At 37.5% G+C, this 25,528-nt stretch overlaps 1 protein-coding gene across 1 annotated transcript in view; it reads left to right on the forward strand.

Moving 5' to 3' along the window:
• The first annotated feature begins 1,231 nt into the window (after positions 1–1,231).
• Positions 1,232–25,528, forward strand: part of b3gat2.S (beta-1,3-glucuronyltransferase 2 S homeolog) — an 84,131-nt gene continuing 59,834 nt past the window's right edge. The window contains 1 exon segment of the mRNA NM_001095604.1: positions 1,232–2,011. Coding sequence (NP_001089073.1) covers positions 1,400–2,011 — 612 coding nt within the window. The 5' untranslated portion in view covers positions 1,232–1,399.

The raw sequence follows: 25,528 nt of genomic DNA on the forward strand, positions 1-25,528 counted from the left end.
TCAGGATCTGATCTTTTAAAAATCTCAACATCTATGGCCAGCTTTAGAACTGTTTCCATGGCCAAGTTGTGATAAATCTCATATTCTAATTTACATTGGAATTACGTTATTAAATTTCGAATGTGTCAATTTTGACACCAAAAAAAAAATCTAATTTATTATTCAACCCTTAATAAATCTGCCCCTTAAAGTGCATTTTATAGTCACTTAAAGGGGATCTGTCACCCATATATAAAATGTTGTACAATCATAGGGGCAAATTCACTAACCTCCGAAAATTCGCCAGCAACGGCTTCGCTCACAGCGCAACACTTCTCCAGGTATCCCTTAAGCACTGTAAATCCATTTCTACTTGGTTAAATGTATAACTTTACACAGTATAAGCATTATGTAATGTAGCTATGCTGAGTCTCCCTACAGTAGTCGGTGCTTCTTGTGTGCATCATTATAAGTGAACGTTTAAGGCAATTCAACTACTGAAGTGCAACCAATTGCTGTTTTTGTGGCTCAAATGCTTTCTGGTCTTTCATTGGTTAATGCACAATGACTAGTGTAGAACTGAGCTGCTCTCAATTGTGTCAAAATCCCTAAAATACTAAATAAATGTCCCTGATTCCTGGAAAGATCCTGGGTTTGGCAGCACATGGCCAGTGTCACATACCAGAGAGAGAAGAGGAAGGAACGTGGCTGGGGAAAGGCATTGGTTGGATGTGGTGATGTCCTCCTGTCTCTCAGCACCAGCCTCAGGGGGTCCCTCTTCTCCTCCCTTTTCCCAGCCTGCAGCTCATGGAAGTGCAAAGAAAAGGAAACAAAGGGGAAAGACAGTGGGAGCAGCAGGCAAGTCTCCAGCCAGGCACAAAGCTCAGCCCCGCAGTGTCCGCGAGAGCAGCAGCCACCCACACAGCCACATCCCCAGCAGCAGCCTCCTCCTGACACCAGACCCAGCGGCTGCTCTGGCCCCTCTCATGCTTTGCACATGGATTCGGAATGGCAGTGCAAGTTTGGAAGAGCAGAATGAGCGCTAGCAGCCCTTTGCTTTTGTCCTCACATGGACATTCGGCTTTAACTCACCCTGCTGGCTCTGGAGTACAGAGCTGAGGAGACTGGAGACCCTTGTGTGTTGCTAGGTTATGAGCTCTGTGTGGAGCTCTGGATATGGACAGAGAAGTCGTTGACACCATGTAGGGATGATACTGGAGCAAATGACAGAGGCTTGTGGAATAGTTTGGGTGCAGTGCCCTCCTCTGTGCTCCTACTTATTGGGCAATTGCTGCTCTCGCTATCACAATGGCATGAGGATATAGGCAATACAGGAGGCTGTATAAAGCCATGACTCGCTGAGGGACACTCGGTGCCCAATTCCTTCTTTGCTTGTACTTTTGTTTGCTGCGTGATAACAATGAAGTCTGTGTTTTACACTCGCTTCTTTATCCTCCTTCCTTGGGTGCTGATTGTGGTGATTATAATAGACAGTGACACGAGGAGATCCCCGGGCTCAGGCCCCGCCGCCCGCTATTACCCCTTATGGAACCGGAGGGTCGGACGTGCAGCTCTCACGAGACCCCGACCCAGTGACCCGAGCACTGAGCACAACTCTGCCCCTCACAACAGGGGGAAGAACGAGACTGTGCTGCCCGTGATCTTTGCCATCACCCCCACCTACAGCCGCCCGGTACAGAAAGCGGAGCTCACCCGCCTGGCCAATACCTTCCGTCAGGTGCCGCGATTGCATTGGATACTGGTGGAGGACTCTGTGCACCCGACGGAGCTAGTGAGCCGCTTCTTGGCTGGGGCAGGAGTGAAAAGCAGTCACCTGTATGTGCCGACCCCGCGCAGGTACAAGCGCACCGGGCTGCCCCGAGCCACCGAGCAGAGGAACGCGGGACTGGACTGGCTGCGCCTCCAATATCAGCAGCGCCCGGGGATCCACTCAGCTCAGCCGCACGACCTCTCCGGGGTGGTCTTCTTCGCTGATGATGATAACACCTATAGTCTGGAGCTTTTCCACGAGGTATTTAGCAACATTATCCCCCCTGCTCCTGCCATTATATCACCACTGACAGGCCACATACTGCTAATGTACATATCACACAGGGACACTCAGGTGGACTTATAATGGCCAATGGCCAATGGCCAAAAGCACCTTGTCTTCCTGCATTTAGTCTGTATAGACTAAGATCATAGAAATTATGTGTAGACAAACCAGCGCTAAAAGCTCGGGGTAAAAAAGAAATAGTAGTATATAGTGTAGTATTTCCTTGTTAGGTATGTGACACCCCTGTGTATATTAAGGGTTAATGGTGTTTCTTCACCTGGGCGGTTAAATTACCCTGCAACCATTTACCAGCATACAAATATTCCACCGCCTGTGTTTGACATATAATTATACTCACAGACGTTTTAAATATTTGCTCGCAATAAGGATGTTTGTTGTTGCTGTTCCACTCGTTTTGGCATCTAGGGACACATGCTTGACATCGTGTAAAACAATTTATTAAAATATATCAAAATATATTTATAAGGTTAAAATTACACTCACAAAAAAATCTTGAAGTTTGCACGTATAAAAGTGATTCCAAAGGTGTTCCCAGCTCCACCAGATTTGTTCCGCTGTGTAGAGATGTAGAGATTGCAGGAACACCCTTCCTCTAACCTATAGAACCTGTATAATCATTATAATTGATTATACAGGTTCTATAGGTTAGACTGAGGAAGGGTGTTCCTGCAATTTAGCTTGAGTGAGTAATTTGGTACTGGCATTTGATTCTGTTCCTCTGTGTATGATACGGCTCCGTCCCCTGGTTTCTACTCTCAGCTGAATCCCTGGTACTGTGCACTTCTGACTTCCCATGCTTTACAAAGGGACCATGGGTAGAAGCCTGCCCACATACAATCATCCAAGGTGACGTCATCCAAGGAGGCCCAGACACCACACGCTGATTATGCCGGCAAGCTAACATCTCTACACAGCGAAACAAATCTGGAACGGATCCTTTAACCGGCAGAGGGGAGTGAACTACAGAACCTGGACACTTTTTTACGTTTTATAGACTAAGATGATGCCCAGCAGCAGCCCTCACTCTTATAGCTCTGTGACTACAGGGTTACTGCCAGGGGCAACTAGGGGTAGCAAAGAGGCATGTGCCTAGGGCGCAAAGCTTGGGGGTGCCAAGTATATACCTCATATGCAGCCTACCCCTAGTCCGGCAACTGTTACCTCAGTGAAAAGTGGGTGCGCACTCTGAAGTGCTTTGCGCACGACAACGCACGTGTGCCCTCAGCTGCGCACCGTTGCGCACGTGCGTTGTTGGTTGCGCACGGTGGTGCACTGCTGTAATGGGGGCCGAAGTGGCCGGCTGGGTTGCCTGGGGTGTCCAGGTTACTGCTATGGGTGCAAATCACTGAGTCTGAAGTTTCTGTCTGTACCAATATCTAAAATCCACAGAACTGCATGAATGTACAGCAACAGAAACTGGCTGCTCTCCATCAGACAAAGCATTCATTCCTATATAGTGTAATCCCCTACATTCAAGTCACAAAGTCAAATATATTCACTCATTGTCTTGCCCGCAATTTAGTTGAACTCAATAAAAACACAGCAGAGCACATCAAACACAAAGGTATACATAAATAGAGATGGAGACCAGCCCCTCAGTCTCTTGTTGAGCTGCAACTCCCAACAATCTTCCCGGTGCAGTGTGGAGCAATAAAGGGGCTATGGTACAAAAGGAACTGAGAGATGCTTGTAAGTATACGAAACAGTAAAATTGACCTAAATACAGAGCAAAAGACACTGGGATTTGGTGTGTTCCCTTGGTGCAGAAGCCACAGGTGTTTATACCCCACTTACTGCACAATAACACACTAATAGTCCCATACATATACCACAGGAGAATCACACTCATTCACACAAGCAGATTCAGCTTCTCTCCCTCTCTTGCTCTAACTCTGAAGCAAACAACACACTTTCTCATACACAGTACCATGTGGCCAAGCTGACTATCATATAAATGTTTAAACATGATGTTAAGTGGAGGGTCTCAAGGGAAAGCTACATGGGTAATACAAGGGACTCTTCTTACCCCCACCCCCATAGACACCTATGAATGTTATCCATGTACAAACTTAACAGTGGCCTTAGTCATAGCCACTCACTCTCTGAGAATTTCAGCACCCAGGAAGAGAGGACAGCTCCCCAGCAAACGCTTAGCTCCAGTTGATATAAAGTATGTGAAATTTTCCCAGTTGTCATTTCACATAGAAAACCACCCAACTCATTTGTCCTATAGGTATCAGAAAATATTCAGAGTTTTCCCTGTTCCCATCTGTTCTGTAAAGCTGAAATCCTCCAACAGGTGTTGAACTACAATTTGCAGATGAATACTGTAGGGGTGCTGGGCGTTTTACTTTGTTAAAAATTGGAGGGCTGCTTGTAACACATTACTGGTAGCTGAACACTTATTTAATACAGACCACGTCCATTAAATGTAAACACCATATAATATTGAATGTGGGACATGCAAATTACATAAAACACTAACACAAATTACAGTCTTTTGAATACAAAGGTAAAATGCTAAAATGTCATTATCCCTATCAGCACCACACAATCTGCTAATAGTTTCTATTGTTTTACATGAGGAGTATCCAGGGGCCACAGGTGGAAAATCCCTGCTGGTGTGGTGGTGCGTTTGTCCCAACTGTATATTAAATAGTCATATTTATTATTTTCTATAGTAGTTCATTATGCTACACTGCCTTTCATGAAACATGTCTTGTTTATCTTTTTTGTGAGGGGAATACTATTCAATGTTCTTTTGGATCACCGCCCATGAAAAAAATAGTAAGTACATTAAAGGCAGGAGATCATTTCCCAAATGTATTCATAGGAAATTACGTAGATCTTTTAATCTTGTTTTTGTTAGCAATTAAAATCAGAGCTGGCATGTGTTTTTGCCAATTCCCCTTCATTATCACAGACATACTGTAGCAGTTAAAAAAGTGGTAATGTAGTGAGGATTTTGAACATAACATCAATCCTGAAATATATGGCTAAAATCCAGGCTTGGAAGAATGCCTTGGGTATAAGATGGCACTGTGCCCTGTTGGACTGTCTGTTAATAACATAAGATTTGTTTATCAGGTTATGTACAGGGCTAATCTCAAGTTATGGCAGTGACCATACTGAATATTTTAAATGGGAATGTCTATGCATTTAGACATAGCAAGCCTGTTACAGTGGCATGTATAGTCACAGAAACTCCTGGTTTCTACTAGGAAAAGTATTGAATTATAAGTCAGAGAGGGCCAGTGTATTTCAGTATTTTATTATATGTAAATTCATTTGCTTTCTACTGAATCTCTAATTGTGATGCACCTCACTATGTAATTTGCCCCACCAGAAATTAAAGGGGTTGTTCAACTTCCAAACACTTTTTTTTTCAATTCAGTTGTTTTCAGATTGTTCACCATAAACAAATAATTTTTTTCAGTTGCTTTCCATCTTTTATTTTTTACAGTTTTCCCAAATGTAAAGTTTAATGTTCGTGTCTCTAGTGTCTGGCAGCTCAGTGATCCAGGAGCATTCCAAACTGTTACAATTTGCTACATTTAGCAGATACATTTCTCAGCAGTATCTTTGGAATATTAGCAACTATTGTATCAATTCTAACCAAAATTTGATAAAGAGGCCCACATAACACAGAAACCCCTAATATAACCATCACAGTTACCTGTTTCTTCAAAAAGTATGAATAAATGCCATTTTCTATGCTGAAATCCAGCTGTTTTGCAGTTCTTCTCTTTCTGCATTATTTGAAATCCTGCCAGGGAAGGAGGGACTAAACACTGATGTTACAAATTGTAATAACTTCCCCACAGCTTACAGACAGCAAGCAGGAACTACATAACCCACAATGCATTGCGCTGTGATGTTCCTATCCTTATTGAAATCACGTGTACCGTGAATTGTGGGGTTTGGAGGATTCAGGCTGAGGACAGCTGGCTGTTGATATAAAGTAACAGTAGTCAGCCAGCTCAGCAAAGTAGTCTGAAAGATCAGCAGGAGAGCAAAGGGCTAGGCTTAGGGAACTGTCAGTAACCATTAAAAATCTTGAAAAGTCTGCATATTTATTAATTGATGTATATTGCAAAGTTGCTTGAAATTATGTTTACTTTTCAAAAGGCTTGAGTTATGTTTTTGTGGAGTTCCCCTTTAATGAAACTCAGGGATTCTGCTCTGCAGGGACAAAGATATCAAATGTATCAACTATATGTATCAATTAAGAACCGTTAAAGAGTCGGTGACCCCCCCCCCCCCCAGAGCTGCTTTAGAAGGTGAAAAATGAAACTTTACACTTCAATATTAGAAAAAGGGTCACAAAAATAAAATAGAAAGTAATTGGAAAATGTCTTTATTTCTCCTGGATTTTAGGCAAGTATATCAGGACTGGTGTTATATTGGTGTTGTATTGTGATTATCTGCCTTTCAAGGACAAAACATGGAGTGTCTTACATTTTCATGTTTGTCCTGTTTAATTAAAAAAATAATTTCCAGGTTTCCATCAATGTCTTTGACTGAATATATGTTAAAGCTTAACAAATGTGGCACATGGAAGCATTCTTTGCAATTTGTACAGTATAAACCTGTTGATTTTGAGCTGGCATTGGTTTGTTGGTAATACATTAGAGTTTCCTGTCTCTAGCTGATCCACTTAAAGGGATAGTGCTAAGGGGCACTCCGTACATGCAATTATTACCCAGAATGTACCAGCAAAACTTTTGGGGTTTGCGGAGATAGCAGTGAGATGTAGTGTCCGAATAAATGTGATAAACTCCCTAGCCTGAGATACAGAATGTGTGCAGTCTCTATTTCCTGTTCTGCATGTAATTTGGGACATCGCCATACGTCCGGGACCACAGTATTGTTATACATTGTTATAATAGGTTGTGTAACTCAAAACCGATTTAGTGTTACAAAAATAGAATTTGTTTTATTCATTGATTATTAGTGATATCAGGCATATCGGACCCATTTCAATTTGCAGAAAATTCATAAAAGTGGTCAAAATTCGCCAAATGCAATGAATTCTATGGGCGGTAAAAAAATTTTTGACAAGCAACAATTTTTTTTACCCATTGGAGTTTATGGGCGTCTATTTTGCGGCGAAACCTGGCAAAATTTTTCACTCATTACTATTGATTACATTGCATACAAAACATTGCCCAAATTTGAAAATATTTGAACCTTTAAAGAAAAATGATGCCCTTTGAGTGGGTAAGTATTTGATCATTCTTTGAAACCCTGTCTGGAAGGGAATGTGCTGGCCATAAATATTTCTATAGATCAGTCCCCGTGGCTCTCTGGACAAATATTCTTGGCTTATTTTAAGGACTTTATGGCTTTTGTTACTCACAAAAGCTCTTTGTGATGATAGAAGCCCTAAGTCAACCTGCCTTCAGATCTAAAAGAAAATAAATGCCCTGAAACAAAATAAAAATATGCTTACTGCTCAGACATATGTTTATTTTTTTCAGCTTATCACCATATTTTTCACTCCCAGTGCAGTGTTATTTCCCCAGAATTCCAATGTAATAAAGGGCACCCCATAAATAGAATCCACTGCAACTTGTATGCTATTTAACAATATGGGGGAAAAATTAGTACCTGTGTTATATTAAGTGCTTACAAATTGCAGAGAAGATTTCTTAGTGGGTGTCACTTTCGGCACGGTATCAATAATGCATTAACATTAACAATAATGAATTCACTTGGCACAAGGCAATTGCATCTATGCTTGCATCTATCTAAGACTCTGGACTTACCACTAGATCTCGGTAATTTCACAGTTCCCTAGTGTCCATGCATTCATTTGCAGACAGTTTATCAGGGCATGTCAAATAAATGCCCTGGTACTTGCTAAGTGTGTTTATGGACACAAGGATCAGGCAAAATCCTGAACAAATGAATGGATCTTAATATGCATGGCCAATTTTAAATATACCTTTATGCAATACAGGCTGATCACATTACTGGATATGTAGATCAACAGTAGAGGAAAAAAATAACAAACCAAAAACGATTTGTTTCACAAAGTTAGGGGTGAAGCTAAAATTTCTCATAAAAAGAACATTGCTCTTGGCACCAGCACCCAGTCTCTTGTTGTACAGCTATCCAATAAGGGTCAGGGCACCCAAGTAGATTCGGGGAGATTAGTCCTCTGGAAACAAATCTCCTCTTCTTTGGGGCGACTAATCTCCCTGAACTGCCTCCCCTGCCTTCCCGCAGGTTAAAATGTAAATCGCCGGCGGGATGGTACCCGGAGCTGTGTGTTGCCTCACAAGGAAACTTTGGGCGACTACGGAAAACAAATCGATCCGGGTGCCATCCCACCAGCGATTTACATTTTAGCCGGCGGGAAGGCAGGGGAGGCAGTTCAGGGAGATTAGTCGCCCCGAAGAAGAGGAGATTTGTCTCCAGACGACTAATCTCCCTGAATCTACCTGGGTGCCCTGACCGTTATTAGATAGCTGTACAACAAGAGACTGGGTGCTGGTGCCAAGAGCAATGTTCTTTTTATGAGAAATTTTACCCTCACCCCTGAATCTCCCTGAATCTGACTGTGTGCCTGACCCTTAAAGGACGTTATTGTGAGAGGTCCTTTAACCTCTAATTGACTTGATCTGTGGTTCATATTTAATGAGCTGTTAATAGGGCTTACATTTAGGTTGTTGGACCGCCCACTGCAGCCTCATGAGGGACCCGTGCTGAACATCTGCCTCTTATATATAAACAGTTAAAAGACAGCACTGTATATTATCAAATACTAAAACAGGAAAAAAAAATATTATACCAGCAGAATGTTGTATATGGCTTTTGTGAAGCTTTTTTATTTTTTTTGCTGAGGGGGACAACTGTAATGTTTCACATATGGTACTATAAATCCTAAGGCTGGTTTGGCACGTGTGCTGAATAATACAAGAAATCAGCATAATCAATATGACCTGTGAATGTATTCCTTTAACACTCTCATAATGCACATTCTCTCATTCATCCATGTGAATTCTTAATGAAAATTTGCAGCGCTAAGTAGTTCCCTCACAGCCCCGAGGCAAGAGCTTTTCATGGCTTTCTCTCGAAAAGGAACGTTGTTACATGAGATCTGATGAAACTCTTATTTTGAATATTTGATCAGGGAAGACCGAAGTATTTGGGTATTGGGAACTAACACATAAATATTGTTTGAAATGGATTTTATGTGTATTTATACCATTTACATCTAAAAGGTTAGCAAGTTCAGCTTGGTAATCATGTCATTTTACATCTAATGGCGCAGAAACAAAACTGCCTGTTGACTTTGCTGGAAACTCACTGGACATATCAGATACAGGCAGCTCGCAACACAAAAACACACTGGGGGTCATTTATCAACACTGGGCAAATTTGAACGTGGGCAGTTACCCATAGTAACCAATTAGATTGTTGCATTTATTGTTCTACCTGCAGCTGCCTGAAAAAAAGCCAAGCACTGATTGGTTGCTATGGGTTACTGCCCATGGGCAAATTAGCCCACTGTTGGAAATGGTTTACATGACACAGAACTCTGACTCTGGCATATGCAACATTGCCTGTTTTTACATATTAGAACATGTGGATAAGCAAGTGATGAAACACTTGTTCCAGTGTATCTTTGTTGATATGCAGAGAACATGGGTACTTGGTAACAGCTAAAAATACCAACCAACCATCTGTCTGATCTTGGCTGAAATATTGTTCATAGGCAAAGCAAAATCAACTCAGGCAGCTTGGGACATTATTTGTTGCAGCTTCTTAACTTTGGAGGTCAGTGTTTGTTTATTGCCCCTGAGCAATTCTGCATAATTTCTTATTTATAAAGTTTTCCCAATACATTACACATCCTATTTAATAATAAGACAAATTACTGTAAGAAAAAAGAAACATACTTTTAATATTTCAGGCATTTATTGTTTAAAGGGGTTCATCTTTACATTAATGTTAGTATGATGTAGAGAGTGATACAATTTGCAATTGGTTTTCATTTTTTATTATTTGTGGTTTTTGAGTTATTCAGCTTTTTATTCAGCAGCTCCCCAGTTTGCAGTTTCAGCAATCTGGTAGGGTCCAAATTACCCTAGCAACCATGCACCGATTTGAAGAAGAGACTGGAATATAAAAATGTGAGAGATTGAATAGAAAGATGAGTAATAAAAAGTAGCAATAACAATACATTTGAAGTCTTACAGAGCATTTGTTTTTAGATGGGGTCAGTGACCCCCATTTGAAAGCTGGAAAGGATCAGAAGAAAAAGGCAAATAACTCAAAAAGTATAACATATAAATAATTAAGACCAATTGCAAAGTAGCTAGGAATTGGATATTCTATAACATACTAAAAGTTACTGCAAAGTGAACCATACTCTTTCATCATTTGGGGTCATCCCAGCCTACTGTATACTGTATATAAAGAAATACATCAGGGCATTACATTGTATTTGTTCTCTCCTGCACAATGCTGCATAAGGAGGATGAAGAATTTGTCTAAGCAAAGTGTCCACTTTTATCAGAAATGCTGATATATGAAAGTAGTATAAAGCTTTTAGGAAGCAGTTGAATTCTGATTAAAGCAGATATTTCATGCTCATAAACATGCATTTAAATTTCCAGCTGAAATAAGGCAATAAAACATAATAAAGTTCAATAAATAGGCCCAACTAAAAATAAAATCCTTCATAAATGTTTAATGAAACCGAATTTATAAGATCATGCCGGCGCCGCAGCACCCATGTGTACCTCATGGAAGCACCGCCGGGCGCTCCCGGCGGACCTGACACTGTGAAGTAAGGAACAGAATGTCTTCTTCTTATGAAGATTGGTGCCCTGCAAACATTTTGGCACAAGAAACACGTACATTAGTTTAAATCCTATTTGCCATATATATTTGTTCTGTGTGGGTTTTGAACCTTGCCATTCCTAAAGACAATCCTTTCTCTCCTGAGAAATGATACACAGAAAAGAGATGAACACTCTCATTGCCTCCTCAGGCAAAGAAATGGCAATCTCAGAGGTAATCACATACAGTACTTTCTGAATGATCCTTAGAGCTTACATTCAACTTGAAAATGTGCTATAAGGTCAGCTACCAGTTAAATATTAGAAAGCCAGAGCACACAGTAATACTTTCCTTGTGTTTCACTGGCATCTGTTTAATATGCCGACTGCTTTCTGTCTTATCACAACTCAATTGATCTCTAATAGAACCGAGACCTGAGGACTTGTGCTGATGAAGGAAGACAGAAATAAGAAATTGGATTTAAGTGTTAAAACCTAGTTATCCTGAACAAGTAAGGCCTGGGTTTCAGCTGCTCAATCAATCTTTTTCCATGTATACATTTGACCTTGGAAGAGTATTTTGCAGTGTTTCTAACCTCAGCAGGTTGTCCATGTCACAATCTATTTATCTGTCTGAATGTATATGTATGAGATGTATTCCCATTCCCAGTTTGACATATGGGGAAAAGATTTAAATGCTGTTCTATAAAGATTGCAGTGCTCATTTGCGTGTGAGTTTTTGGGGGGTTTGCTCTAATAATTAAAGAGATGCTTCCAACATCTTTTATCTGGCCATGTAATGTCTACAAGATGAAAAACGTGTTAAGAAAAACTGATATTTAAATCACGAAAAGCTCCGTGTTTGTAATTCTAATGAAGAATTTATTTATTTGTGGCCATAACTTGCTATTTTGCTTGTTTGAAGAACAGTTCTTTGTTTGATGAATGAGGATCCAACTATCTTTATAAAGCAATATCACATCATGAACTGGGCAAATCCTCCTTCTGAAGAGAATATTAACCCAGTGCAGACTTTCGTTATCTTAAAGGACCACTATGCATTTATTTCCCCTATGTAATCACCTAATAAAGTATTAAAAGCTGTCGCTATAATTATTTCCTTTTACTTTAGTTCCCAATGCTTCTTCAATGTATTAAACAGGCAATACACTTGAAGATCCCCTTTTTTGCTGAGGTGGCCAAATTAGTAGATTTCTGTCCCATTTAGCCCTCCGTGCCCTTGTCTAAATTGGGATGATACTCTGGGTCTACAGAGACTTGTTGAGTGAAGTCTACTTTAATGAACCAGTGCTTGCCCAATGGAAATTTCAAACCTGCACAATAGATATGTAGCCAATTGCAATCCAGATATTAGTCAGACAGACCCTCCAGAGGGCCCATACATGGGCAATTAAGCTTCCAACTACATCTGGAGAGGAAAGTCAGCAACTTTAATTGGTCCTTAAATGGTTACCTTTATTTGTTTAGTTTGCAGTTCTAGCCTTAACCATGCAGCTAGTGTGATAAAAAAGCTTCTACAAAGTGATAAAGGAGCCAAAAAGGCATTTAGTATGCCCTAGGGACATGACCCTGGGTGCATGGCCAGATGAAAAGAGAATCATAATGGCGCAGGCAATTGTTTATTCTCAACAGAGAGGATCCATTTAAATCTATCTATTGTGAAAGATCCAATTCTGAAATTCAGATCTTGGGGACACTATGGGAAAAAGAAATTCCATGGAGTAGCTTTAGTACATATCCCTGTGAATGCAAGTAAACAACAATACAGCGTCATTAACTAGGGGAATTTAATTCCTCTGCTTTTCAGCTAAGAACTTAGTATTTCTATGGTCTAACTGCTGTAAAGAAACTCTGGTCAAAGTGCAGCAAACGGTCACAATTTGCCAACTATACAGATTCATTGAAATTCATCTCCTTTAAAAAGCTTCAGCTTTAATGGTAATGTTTTATTCTAAAACAGCTGGGACACAAATTCACCTTTAAACTGGTAAAACTGCAATATTTATTATGTGGGGTGAAGAACTACTTTTGGACAAAAAGAGCAAACAATTTAACTACACGTTGATCACTTACTTGAGGATGTTATTGAAGTGTTATTGAAAAATAGGATTTAATTACCATTTTACTACTTCCATTAAAATTTCATTAGAATGACTTCAGAATGACTTTTGACGCTTTATACATTACTGTTTCCAATACAAACTGGCACCTGACTAGTACTGAAGTATTAATACTTTGACACTTAATAAACTACCAGAATTGATGTATTTTGTGTCCTTGGTTTACAGTTTCAGCTGTTTTTCAGTAAAGGCCCATGCCCTTTAAAGGGGCAGTATACCCCCATTATTTAACATCTGTTCAATGATTAGGGCTTGTGTGAAACATGCTTTCTGTCTATTTGGTTTAATCATGAAAAAAATGTTATTTCTTTAGCAAAAAAGAGCAAATAGGGAAACTATTCTATTCTATTTTGGTTTAGTGAGATACTGTAGATAATTTGATATCCAGTGTACAACCCCTCCCTTCACTCTTTGATTGTAAGTCCTTGATGCAGGGGATCATGTGCACTTATAATATACATATCTTATTTGCCCTGTTTCACTCAAGAAATAATGAAGAAATCAATTTTTTATGATTAAAATCGTAGTTAAAAATGTTCACTACAAGCCCGATTTATTCTACTCATCTTGAACAGAAGGGTGTATTGCCCCTTTAAGTGGTACAAAAGGGGTTCTACTGTACCTGTGATAACCCATTCTGCAGGACTGATATCTATTCTGGCACTGAAATAGTCACTCTAGGGAATGTGAGTATTGTTTGTATTATTGTATCGCAAATCACCCCTTGCAAACTTGACACCAGTACTTAAGTTCTAAGGTCAAATAGTGATTTATCTGCATATCACATGGTTGCACAGAAGGAAAAATGACTCTTCCAAAGATAAATATTCCACTGTGTCTTGTAGGACTGCAATGATTTATCTGCATCATCCATTGGGATTTCATTAGAATACCGGTGTCTAGCGACAAAGGGACAACTTTAAATTATAGAACTTAATTGTGCCTTCAGTTAACGTCCGACATCATCCCTTTAATACTGGACCTGAATTTAAAAAATTTTGCAGAGATTTATTCATATCACTGCTCACATACAAATTCCTTTTTATAAAATTGTAAAGATCGTGAAAGCAACTTATTTTATAGAATTGGTTTTAAAGGTATGAATTGAATCCAAAATGTGATCAAGCTTTGTGGCAAGGCCGCAAAGGCCGGGACCTAGAATGTGAGGGGCAGCATGCTGCCCAGCCACATGACAATTAGTTACTAGCAATGGAGACACACATCAATCTCTAGTGCTGTGCCCAACTAATAAGACTTGTGCACCTGAGAGCGCAGGCAAGTGCAGGAAGAGGAAGGGGATGGCGCCTTGCAGGGGGAAGGGACGATACGATGCCTGGAAAGGGAGGGGACAGCGGAGGGGAACGGAACCTGCAGGGAAAGAGGGCAAAGAGAAGAGCTGGTCGAGGGGCAAGCGGTTTGTAAATCCGGGCCTCAGCGTGGTTTTACTTGTTTGACTAAACATATATATATATATATATATATATATATATATATATATATATATATATATATATATATATATATATATATATATATATATATATATATATATATATATATATATATATATATATATATAAAGTATTAGTCCCATGACTCAATGATCAATTAAAAATCTAAAATATTTATTCAGTATCATAGTAAAAAGGTACATATTAACCCCATATAGAAATATCATTCAAGTTAGCTCAACCACTTTGTATATTAGATTTTATGTCTTTACGGGGTGCTAGTACCACTAATTGTTATATAATACTGGCAGATATATAATTCTCAAGTCATATATATCCAATTGTAAATTATTCCAATTAAATCCACAGATATTATTATTATAGCCAGTATAGTATAGTACAAAATTGTTTTACTAACACCACACAGATGCATTTTAAATAATAAATACCCCATCTCTAATCTGTACATTACTTTTTTTTTTTTTTTTTACAAGGGAATGATATGTTCTCCCCATCAATGAGTTAATTCTCTCTGGGTACTTCTGGTTTCCTCCAAACATACAGGCATTCTGATCGGCTCAAGTAAATATTCTTAAGTACGTTTTTACAGATCATTCCTTTAAAACTACCGTTTGAATTGATCTTGCTGGATGTCTCATTAGCAGTTAGTCCCATGCTGAATATGCAATTGTCATGATTGGTTTCAATGTGGTATTAATTATTAATTAGCCATAGAGCATATTGATTTGGTATTTGATGGAGGTGTGGAGATTTAAAAAAAATACATTTACGTTTTTATGAATTTGAAGTTATAAAAAAGTTTCCATATTTTTAATCTATATATATAATTACCTGATTATGTTAGTTACCAGCAAGCATCGTCATCGCAATTTCCTGCCAGTGCATGTATATAATGCATGCATGTTTGTGATAAATGCACTTTGAGAAAGGCTTCGGATGAGGCTTAAACGTTAGGCTGTAAGCTCTGCAATAAAAACATATATATTTAATTAGTAAGACCTGTGAGTGCGGATCTTCTTGGATTTCTTGTGGATAAAATTATGGATACTGCACCCAGGCATATGAACTTTCTATTCTTCGAGAGTGCCAGCTTCCCTTGGTATTATATATATATATATATATATATATATATATATATATATATATATATATATATATATATATATATATATATATAGACAAATACAAGATTCCTCTGCACTCAACCCATTATCAATATATTTAAGACAGCGACATTTTGTGCATACTGCTACTGAAAAATGCCTTACCCTTTAAACAAAACAGGGATTGTTTGTCCATATATTGCAATATATTTAAGCTGGCCAACTACGTCAAAGTCATCCCATATCTGGCCAGTCCTATGCTCAATTTTCATCTGATTCATTAAGAATTCTATGGTTTAATTATACATTTTATAAAAGGGACGAATACGTTTTACCTGCAACTTACTAGCTGCTTTCAAAGTAAAACTCCCAAACTTGGCTGCCCTTTTATTAGACACCAGTGGGATCACCTGACTATAGTTGGAGGGGGTGGGAGCTACAACATGGAGCTGGTCACTGCTCTTGTAGAACTATAACAAACAGGGGAAAGTGAGTGGTGAGCACAACTTTCCCCTGTTTGTTATATATATATATATCTATATCTATATCTATATCTATATCTATATCTATATCTATATCTATATATATATATATATATAAATATATATATATATATATATATATATATATCTATATCTATATCTATATCTACTTTATGTATAAAATGGATCTTTGTGTCCTACATGCTAAGAAATATTGTTCTAAACCAGACTGCTTCCAATAATTAAAACTAAAGATCTTCAAGTAAATAAGGCGATTTTTAAAAAATATCCTTTTTCCTGTAATTTGTTCTTCACTTAAATGTCACTGTTCCCTATCTAATGTAAGAGAAATATTAAAAAATGAACAAATATTTTAATTTTGAAAGGAACTTGAGGACAGAAAAATGAATTTAAAAAAAAACATCACACAATTACCTGTAACGTGTGATTCGGTTCTGCAGCTGCTTATTTAGGAGGAATACGTATTGTATAAATAAAGAAGTTGTAGCCTTCTTAATTAGACAAGTACATTAAAAAATTATATTATGTCAAAGACTCCACCCTAGTCTGGCCCTTTTATGTCTAAATATAACACTTGCGCTGTATTTTCCATTTCTTATTTATGGCATTAACAGATCATGTGACATTTTCTGATTTTGCAGCAAGCAGTATAAATAAAAAATAAGATAACTTTATATACATAATGAAAAGAAGAATCCTTTCTGCAGTTTATTCAGAAGCCTCAGTTTCTTCAAATTCTTCAAATCACAACTATGTCAAAGTGAATCTTGAGAAAATGAATGATTAAAAGTGATTGTAATCCACTGTACTGTAGGAATTGAATCGATCATGGCAACTTAAAGAAATTGTCCATGAACTTTTTGTCTTTTTTCCTCATAGCATTGGACCTTTAATCTTTTTTTTGTTAGCGGCTATGCATGTTGGGATTCTCACCCCGTGGTTTAAAAGTCATGACTTGTGCACCAAGGTGGCTGCTCTTTCGGGACACTGAAACATAACAGAAATACAGTTTAAAAATATGGTGTAAGTCATATTTTCAACCTTCAGATATTCTTTACCACCAACCAAACATCAGTCTATAAAGGAGGGGCAAACCCATATCTTGTCCAAGTTAGACCCATCTTACCTGGTGACTAGGTGATGTCTGAAATATAATAGCTAGTTAACTACTTTGCAAGCTGTTTTGCTATTTTAATTTAAGAAACAGGCAGATTAAACTGAGAAATAAACACAAAATGATTTATTGTATCTCCAGGAACAAGTACATGTCATGCTATTAATCAAGATAGAGAGCCCAGACACAGACTATCAACACAAGCAAATAGAGAGGAAGAGGCTTTATCAGGCCAAAGGGGATTGTTATTTTTTTTTTTTTTTTTTTGGATGTTTATGACTTTGTTCCTAGAATTCAGAACAACATGCTAGTGTGATACATTTAAAGATAATAAACCTTATAGGCATTTGATTTCTCTAAAATAATGTCATTTATCTAAAATGTCTTCAAAGGGTTTAAAATTCCTTGTACGTTATACAAAATGGGTTTCTGTGGAATAAATATTTTTGTAATAAATTATGTATTTTGGGGCTGTTATTTATGATCTTTTTTGTCCATATAACTTGGATAGGGAACAAGCACATCAGCCCATAGTGGCAGTTTCCCTTAAGTCTTAAATAAATGATTTGAAGGCAAACTGTACGCACTGGAGTACTTTTCCCTATACAAAGGATAGCTGGATAGTTTGGCCTGGAAGCAGCATTGGAATGAATGCACCGGAGGAAAACAAGTGGCGTGCCAAACAAAAATAAATATTGGGCATTGTCTATGCTTCGTTTAGACTCTGAAATATGCATTCTGCTACACTTCTTTTTTTTTTTTTTACTTTATTTAGGGAATTGATATTTATATTTGTTAATATTGTATTCTGTTTACTCACATAACACCTTTATTATTAAGTAAAAGCATCATGATTCTTCTAAACTGGTGTTTAGAAAAGAAATACAACTACTAAATTGCCTGTTTTGACAGGATAGTCATGAGTTGCTGCACCATTTATAGGCTGCCTTAGCCAAGAGGGGGTGGGGTTTAGGGCAGATAGAGAAAAGTGCATACAATCAGTGAATCAGAACATTGACTGATTTTATTGTCAGAAATAGAGAGGTTTGCTTGCCATTTGTAAATCATCATACCTAAGGGAAGATGTACCAAAATTTTAAAATTTAAATTAAAAAAAATAAAAACTTGGAAATCTCAAATGTGCACTTATTTAAGAAAAACTCAAAAAAAGATGCAATGAAATCGTATTCTCCCTTTCATTTTCTGGGCAGAGAAATTGTGAATTAAACTCGAACATTTGAATTGAAAAGTAGCAGGAATAGCTTGACTTCTACAGTCGGCAGATTTTAGATGGCAAATTTTTTGTATCTGATTTATTTCTTAATTGTTATAATAGGATAGTGCCCTGGTAATACCATGTATAGCCCACATAATTGCTCCTAGTCAATAGGGGTTTTAAAATGTTTTTTTTTATATCAGTTTTCAGTTCCATCGTTATGCTCTTCCAACGCTTGTGTGCAAAAGTCTAGTGTCATAAGAGACATATATATAATAATCACATACTAGACATATTGCATAGATTTAAGCTTCCTTAGTCACGGTTATTAGAAATAAATATTAATTACATCTACTGTTTGTAAGCATGTTGAAAAAACATTTTCCAGCCTACAGATGCTTCCAAATGTCATATTTTTAGGGATGGCATTTAGTTGTTTTACCACTGTCAGGCAGAGCATAATTACAGAGTTCTCTATTAAAGGATAACTAAACTCTAAAAATTAATTTGGTTAAAAATACCATATTTTACATACTGAATTTATTGCACCATCCCAAAGTTCCAGTTTCTCAATAAAAGGAAAGATCCAGGACTTCAAACTTGTCACAGGGGGTCACCATCTTGGAAAGTGTCTGTGACACTCACATACTCATTGGGCTCTGAGTTGCTGTTGAGAAGCTAAATTTAGGGGTTTATGCAAATTATCAAGCAGAAAATGATCTTGGCATGTAATATAATCTGATGCTACAAAGGCTGATGCTAATTGCACTGGTTTATGAGCTGCCATGTAGTAATTATCTGTATTAATTACTAATCAGCCTTATATTGTGACATTTATATTCTGTGTATACTGTATATTGTAAGAAGTGACAACAACACAGAGCATGTGCAGTGAATCAGCAGAAAAGAAGACGGGGAGCTACTGGGGCATCTTTGGAGACACAGATCTTCCCTGGTAAAAGATGGTAGTTGTCTTGGGCTGGTACAGATGCCCAAAACATAATGTACAACATTTCTAGTTACTTCTTTAGTTTGGCTTTAGTTCTCCTTTAATAACACTAGTAGATTTCTGCAGGCCCTGGAGACAGCACAGACTTATGGGATTGAACTGGTATCATGGCTTTTATTTAATGCTGTGTTTGTAGTAGGCATAAACCTGAAGGCATCCAAAGAGAAATATCTATGCTCTAAATAGGAAATTTCCATCAAGGAAAACATGAAAAAATTGTAATGCAAAGCATATGCACCGGATGTATCAAAGAAAACCGGACCAGAATTTTAATTGGGGTTTTTCTTTGATAAATGTTGTTTAGATGTTGTGCCCAACATATATATATATATATATATATATATGGATAAGTTTTAATTTGCATTTAATTAACTGGAATTTGTAGCTGTGCGTGTCTTGCTCTTTCACTGAAACATATTAGATTTGTGTGTGTGTGTGCAGATGCTTTGATAAGCAGGTCACTGTATGAAGCTGATTTTTCTTGATAGAAATAATAACTGTAAATTAAAGACTGTGGCTATTTAGGGCATTTCTTTTGTGGAATGAGGAAAGCTAAAATCTTTTTTTTCTATTGCACATTGTCAAACTATCAAATGCTGTAAACCTGCACATCGAAAATTCTATTTAAATATACAGTAGAAACCCTATTCCACAAATACTTGAGGTGATTTTTATTTTTGCGTCTCATCTCATGCCATGAAGAAATAAATAAATGAAAACAAGAAACAATTCTGAAACTCTAGCATCAGATCTTTTGAAGAATGGAAACATGGAAATTTGGAAAATGCATATTTGGTGAATGATGTTCACGTTTTTAGATCAGCCCATTTGCTCTCTTAAATGCTTAAATTATTTCACAGGAATTAAAGGAAAACTGTACCCCCAAAAAGAACACTTAAGCACCAGATAGATGATATCATATTAAGTGGCAGATTGAAGTATCTTAACAAAGTAGTATATATATTTAAGTAAATATTGCCCTTTTACATCTTTCCCTAGAGCCCCATTTTATGATATCCTCTGTGCTGCCTCAGAGATCAGCTGACCAGAAATACTGCAGCATTAACTGTATCAGGAAGAATTGTGGGTGTAAAAGACAGAACTTTGTTTGTTAATTGGCTCATGTGACCTAATATGTATAGTTTGTTTGGTGTGTGCACTGTGAATCATACGATCCATGCCCTAGTTCTTAAAATGACAATTTATAGATTAACCAATGGCACATACTACTAAAAAAGTATATTATTCTGAAAATGGTTTATTTACATGAAGCAGAGTTTTACATATGAGCTGTTTTATGCAATATATTTTTATAGAGACCTACACTGTTTGGGGGGGGGGTATAGTTTTTTGTCATTATATCACTTTAGGATCATGACAGAAATAAAGATGGGAAACACAACCAGACTGTTTAGTTGTTGTGATCAGAAAAATGAATAAGTATTGGTTACAGGATAAGCCAACCGGGTTGTACTGTAGGAATTCAGCAATGCAGTAGAGCAACATTGAAGAAGGAACTACCTAGAAGTCCTAGGTCTTGCAAACTACCCAAAATCTGTAATGAATTTTTGTCTGAGTTAATGGATAACCAAAGTTGCAGCATAGGATCATACGATCCAATGTAAAAGAAGTTTTCACAGTATACCACAGGCTATACCATTACTAAAAAAGTTCATAAGACAAGTAAAATTTGGACGACTTTTCCTAAAATATACTGTAGGCAATTAGAGCATTGTTCCGAGTCTATATATTATATTTAATTGAGAAAATATACAATGAGACAGAAAATATACAATAAGGCAGGACAACTATGTATGCTGACAAGTAATGCCCTCAGTGTAAAATAACCAGTGCAGAGTGAAGGTTTTAGAATGGTGGCACAGTGGTTAGCCTTGTAGTGCTGGGGCCTTAGGTTTTGATTCCAGCCATGGCATTATTTAAATGGAGTTAGCAGGTTCTCATTGTGCTGGGGGGGGGGGTTGTTTACATTGCATCACTTCAAACAGGGAGGTTAATTGACCCCTGATAACATTGACCCAAATGTGTGTTACAGGGATCTTAGATTGCAAGATTGACTATGGCATGGAGCATTGTGAATCATGTATAATAAGAGAGATGTGGAATATATAGTGAATAAAGTACCCCCTCTTGTATAATATAAGGATATTATAAGTTACCAAGGAGTTTCATGACCATATAAAAACACGAGGCCGAAGGCCGAGTGTTTTTATACAGGTCATGGAACTCCAAACAGGGGGTACATTATTTTATACAGGTCATGGAACTCCAAATTTCAGTGAGTCATGTGACAGAAATGACATCAGAACTCACCGTTTATAACTGATGACATCAGAACTCACCGTTTATAAGGATATAATTTACAAGATATTCGTGGCTTTTGTGTATTATACAGCACTATATAGTGACAATTACAGAGATTCTGTACCTCTATATCTGCTTTCTCAGGTTGAAGCTTTCTCAGCAGATTCACACTAGAGTGCTAAGTGTGTTGTTGTCAATGTGCCAGTTGTCATGTTCTATACATAGTGGACTTTAATGTGCAGAGCATGTTATTGGATCAGCTCTTGGCTTTACAAATTCCACTCTGTATGAAGCACAGAAAGGTTCAGCTATGACCCCTTTAGGGTAAGGCCACACGAGGAGATTCGGGGAGATTTTGTCGCCTGGCGACTAATCGCCTCGTCTTTTGAGCGACCTCACTGAGACAACTTTGGGCGACTATTGAAAACACATCGCCGCGTGTGCATCCGCGCAGGCGACTTTTCATTCTAGCCTAAGGGGAAAAACGCTGAGGCAGTTCGGGGAGATAGTCGCTCAAAAGACGGATGATTAGTCGCCAGGCGACAAAATCTCCCCGAATCTCATCGTGTGGACTAGCCCTTAGTGCCCCCCCATTATACTGTATGTTAAACAGGGTCAATCCACATTTCTATATCTTACATATATATATATTACGGCTGGTTTCTATATTTGCGATTAGAATTTTCTCTATGTACAATACAAGTCTCATGAATTATGGGTCCTTCTGTATGTACAGTTTTTTTTATTCTTATACTCACATACTCACATAGTTTCTGTTATGTACCTGTATTTCTTTTGGATGTTCTTTGCAAGAATTGCCTTCTAAACTTTGAGAATTTTTAATCTTTGCAATAAACCTAGCAATAAAAGTGGGTGAACTACATTTAACCCGTCAACATAAAGCCTAGTACATTGCTATGTATATAAATTATACTGATTCATACAGACGCCTGCAATTGCTTCTCTTTCTGTTCTTTACGGAATTGAGGGTTTCCGATGTTGCCAGTGTAGATGAAGATGGATAATTTAATATCTGTGTATAGTTGCATAACTGTCCCAACAGAATACGAATAAAGGCATCTATCTGAAATACAGGGTTCTATTCCTGAAAGAACCAACCGGTAGCACTACGCAATATTACTGCTAGAAATGTCATTATTACTCGTTTATCTGGTTTTGGCTCCTGTACCATTAGGACTTATGTCTTTAAAATAAATGGAAGCATAAAGACCACAGGGACACCGATCGAGAGCAACAGCCCAAGAATAATGAAGCAATGAAATTTCTTAAGCTGCATATAATTAAGAGAAGGCAGATCAATGTAAAGATCCTCACTTTGCTTATTGTTTCCCATGAAGTGGACAAATTATGCACATGGCAATGATGGTGGTGAAAGGGCAGCTTGTGGTCTTTTTGGTACTGTATGCCAATAAGCTAATTATCTGTGTTTTGTAACCTATACAATTCTGTGAGCTGGAGACAGACATACAGGGATATTAAAGGAATTAAACTGAGGGGTGATGAAGCTTTAAAAAGAATTGTTTGGTCAGCACGGTTTCATGCTGTTTGTCATTTTCACCAGAAAAATCTATATTTTCTTTGCTTGATTTAAGCCAATGATCCTCATTCATCAATGTAGCAGGCCGGGGCTGTGCATGTCTGAGAAGCGCATATTATACATGTCTTGCCAGTGCTCACTGGGAGTAAAGTATTCCAGAGACTTTGGGGCCACAATTAACAGTTTCCTACAGTTTAATTTTGATCTATAATTGCCAGCAAGTGTTAGGAAGGCAGATATATTCACCTTGCAAAATTGCACTCTGGGGATTACTTTTGGTTGTATGCCAAATGTTTCTCTTAGTATAATCATAAGAATAAACTATTCCTACTGTTGATGCATCACTCGCATGGCTGAATTTTCTCAGTAGTCAGCTGGTCTCCTTCTTTGCACCCACTGAGCTAGAATCTTTCCCTCTGACTGAAATGTATAACTTGAGAACATCAATACAGCCTCCATACCTTTACAAGGCAGATTTTGGAGACAACAAATATCCAAATACAATGGAATCTATATTCAGTGTCAATATTAAAGACATACTCAAATGCATACATAAAAGGCAGCTTGTGATAGTATCACTCAGTGATTTTCAAATATCACACCAGTAATCATCTGTTGTTTCAATGGCTCCTGAAACAATAGAGACACACAATCAAGTGGTCCTTTCCCCTTAAAGGGATTCTGTCATGATTTTTATCATTTAGTTTTTGTTTTTTTAAATTACACTGTTTACACTGCAAATAATTCACTCTACAATATAAAATGTATTTCCTAAACTGGCAAGTGTATTGTTTTAGTTGTAATATTGGTGTGTAGGCAGCCATCTTGGATCATTTTGCCTGGGCATGTGCTTTCAGAAAGAGCCGGCACTTTAGGATGGAACTGCTTTCTGGCAGGCTGAATTTTACTATTGAGTGTTTTTCTTATACTGTATCTACCAGGCAGCTGTTATCTTGTGTTAGGGAGCTGCTATCTGGTTACCTTCCTATTGTTCTATTGTTAGGCTGCTGGGGGGGCAAGGAAGGGGGGTGATATCACACTAACTTACAGTGCAGCAGTAAAGAGTAACTGAAGTTTTCAGAGCACATGACTGGGGGCAGCTGGGAAACTGACAATATGTCTAGTCCCATGTCAGATTTCAACATTTAATATAAAAAAAATCTGTTTGCTCTTTTGAGAAACAGATTTCAGTGCAGAATTCTGCTGGAGCAGCACTATTAACTGATGTGTTTTGAAAAAAAATTTTTTCCCCATGACAGTATAACTTTAATCATTAAATCAGTGGGACGCAATGCCATATTTTAAAGGGTCGATTTTCAATGTTCAAATTCGAATGTTTGCCGTGAAATAAATATTTTTTGCTCTAAAACTCTTGAATTTGAAATATGCTTTCAAAATCTCGTATGTATTAAGGCACAAAACAAAATCATAAAACTTAATAAACAGTGCATCCACAAGCTGCTGAGTTCACATAGAAGTCAATGGGAGCTCTCTTCGGCAAATTTAAAGCATTTGTCAATGCAATTTATTCAATTTAATTTATTCAATTAATTGAAAACAAATAAATAATATTTTTTTCACAATTTTATTCCATTTTTAATATTCCCCTATTTTATAAAAAAAAAGCAAATGTTAAATTTTGATAAAAAAAATTGTTTATTCAAAGTCGGAAAAAACGCTAACATTACACAAATTAAATTTTTATAAATAGGCCTTAAAATGTTCAGTTTTTGTTTCAATGTTTTTCTGGGGAGATCTAACAACAGTAAGGGGCATATTTATCAAGAGTCGAATTTCGAGTTTCTAAAAACTCCCATCAACTCCCATAAACTCGAAATTCGACCATTCTAAATTTATTTGAAAAAAAAAAAATCTAATTTTTTATATTCAGGTGAATAGGAAATTCGATCAATTGAAATTTATTTAGAAAATCTATTTTTTTTTATATTCGGGTGAATAGCATCGACCTGCAAACTCAAATTCGAATCAAATTCGATCAAAGTTGATTTCAGTTTTTTCACCAAAAAGAAAAAAAAATTGTTTTTTTCAAACGTCCACCAAATTCATGTTGCTGGAAAGCACAAAAATTAAGCATCATGGGAAAAACAACATAGAAAAATATTATAGTGTACCATTCTTGAAAAATCACGCATCTTGTGAAACACTCTAATACAGAGTCCGAATAGAGGAAGCAGGCCGTGGAGTGTAGGGGGCTCATTAAGGCTCTAATTAATGAGCAATT

The sequence above is a fragment of the Xenopus laevis genome, chromosome 5S, assembly GCF_017654675.1.
Source record: "Xenopus laevis strain J_2021 chromosome 5S, Xenopus_laevis_v10.1, whole genome shotgun sequence".
In the NCBI taxonomy this organism is placed as follows: domain Eukaryota; kingdom Metazoa; phylum Chordata; class Amphibia; order Anura; family Pipidae; genus Xenopus; species Xenopus laevis.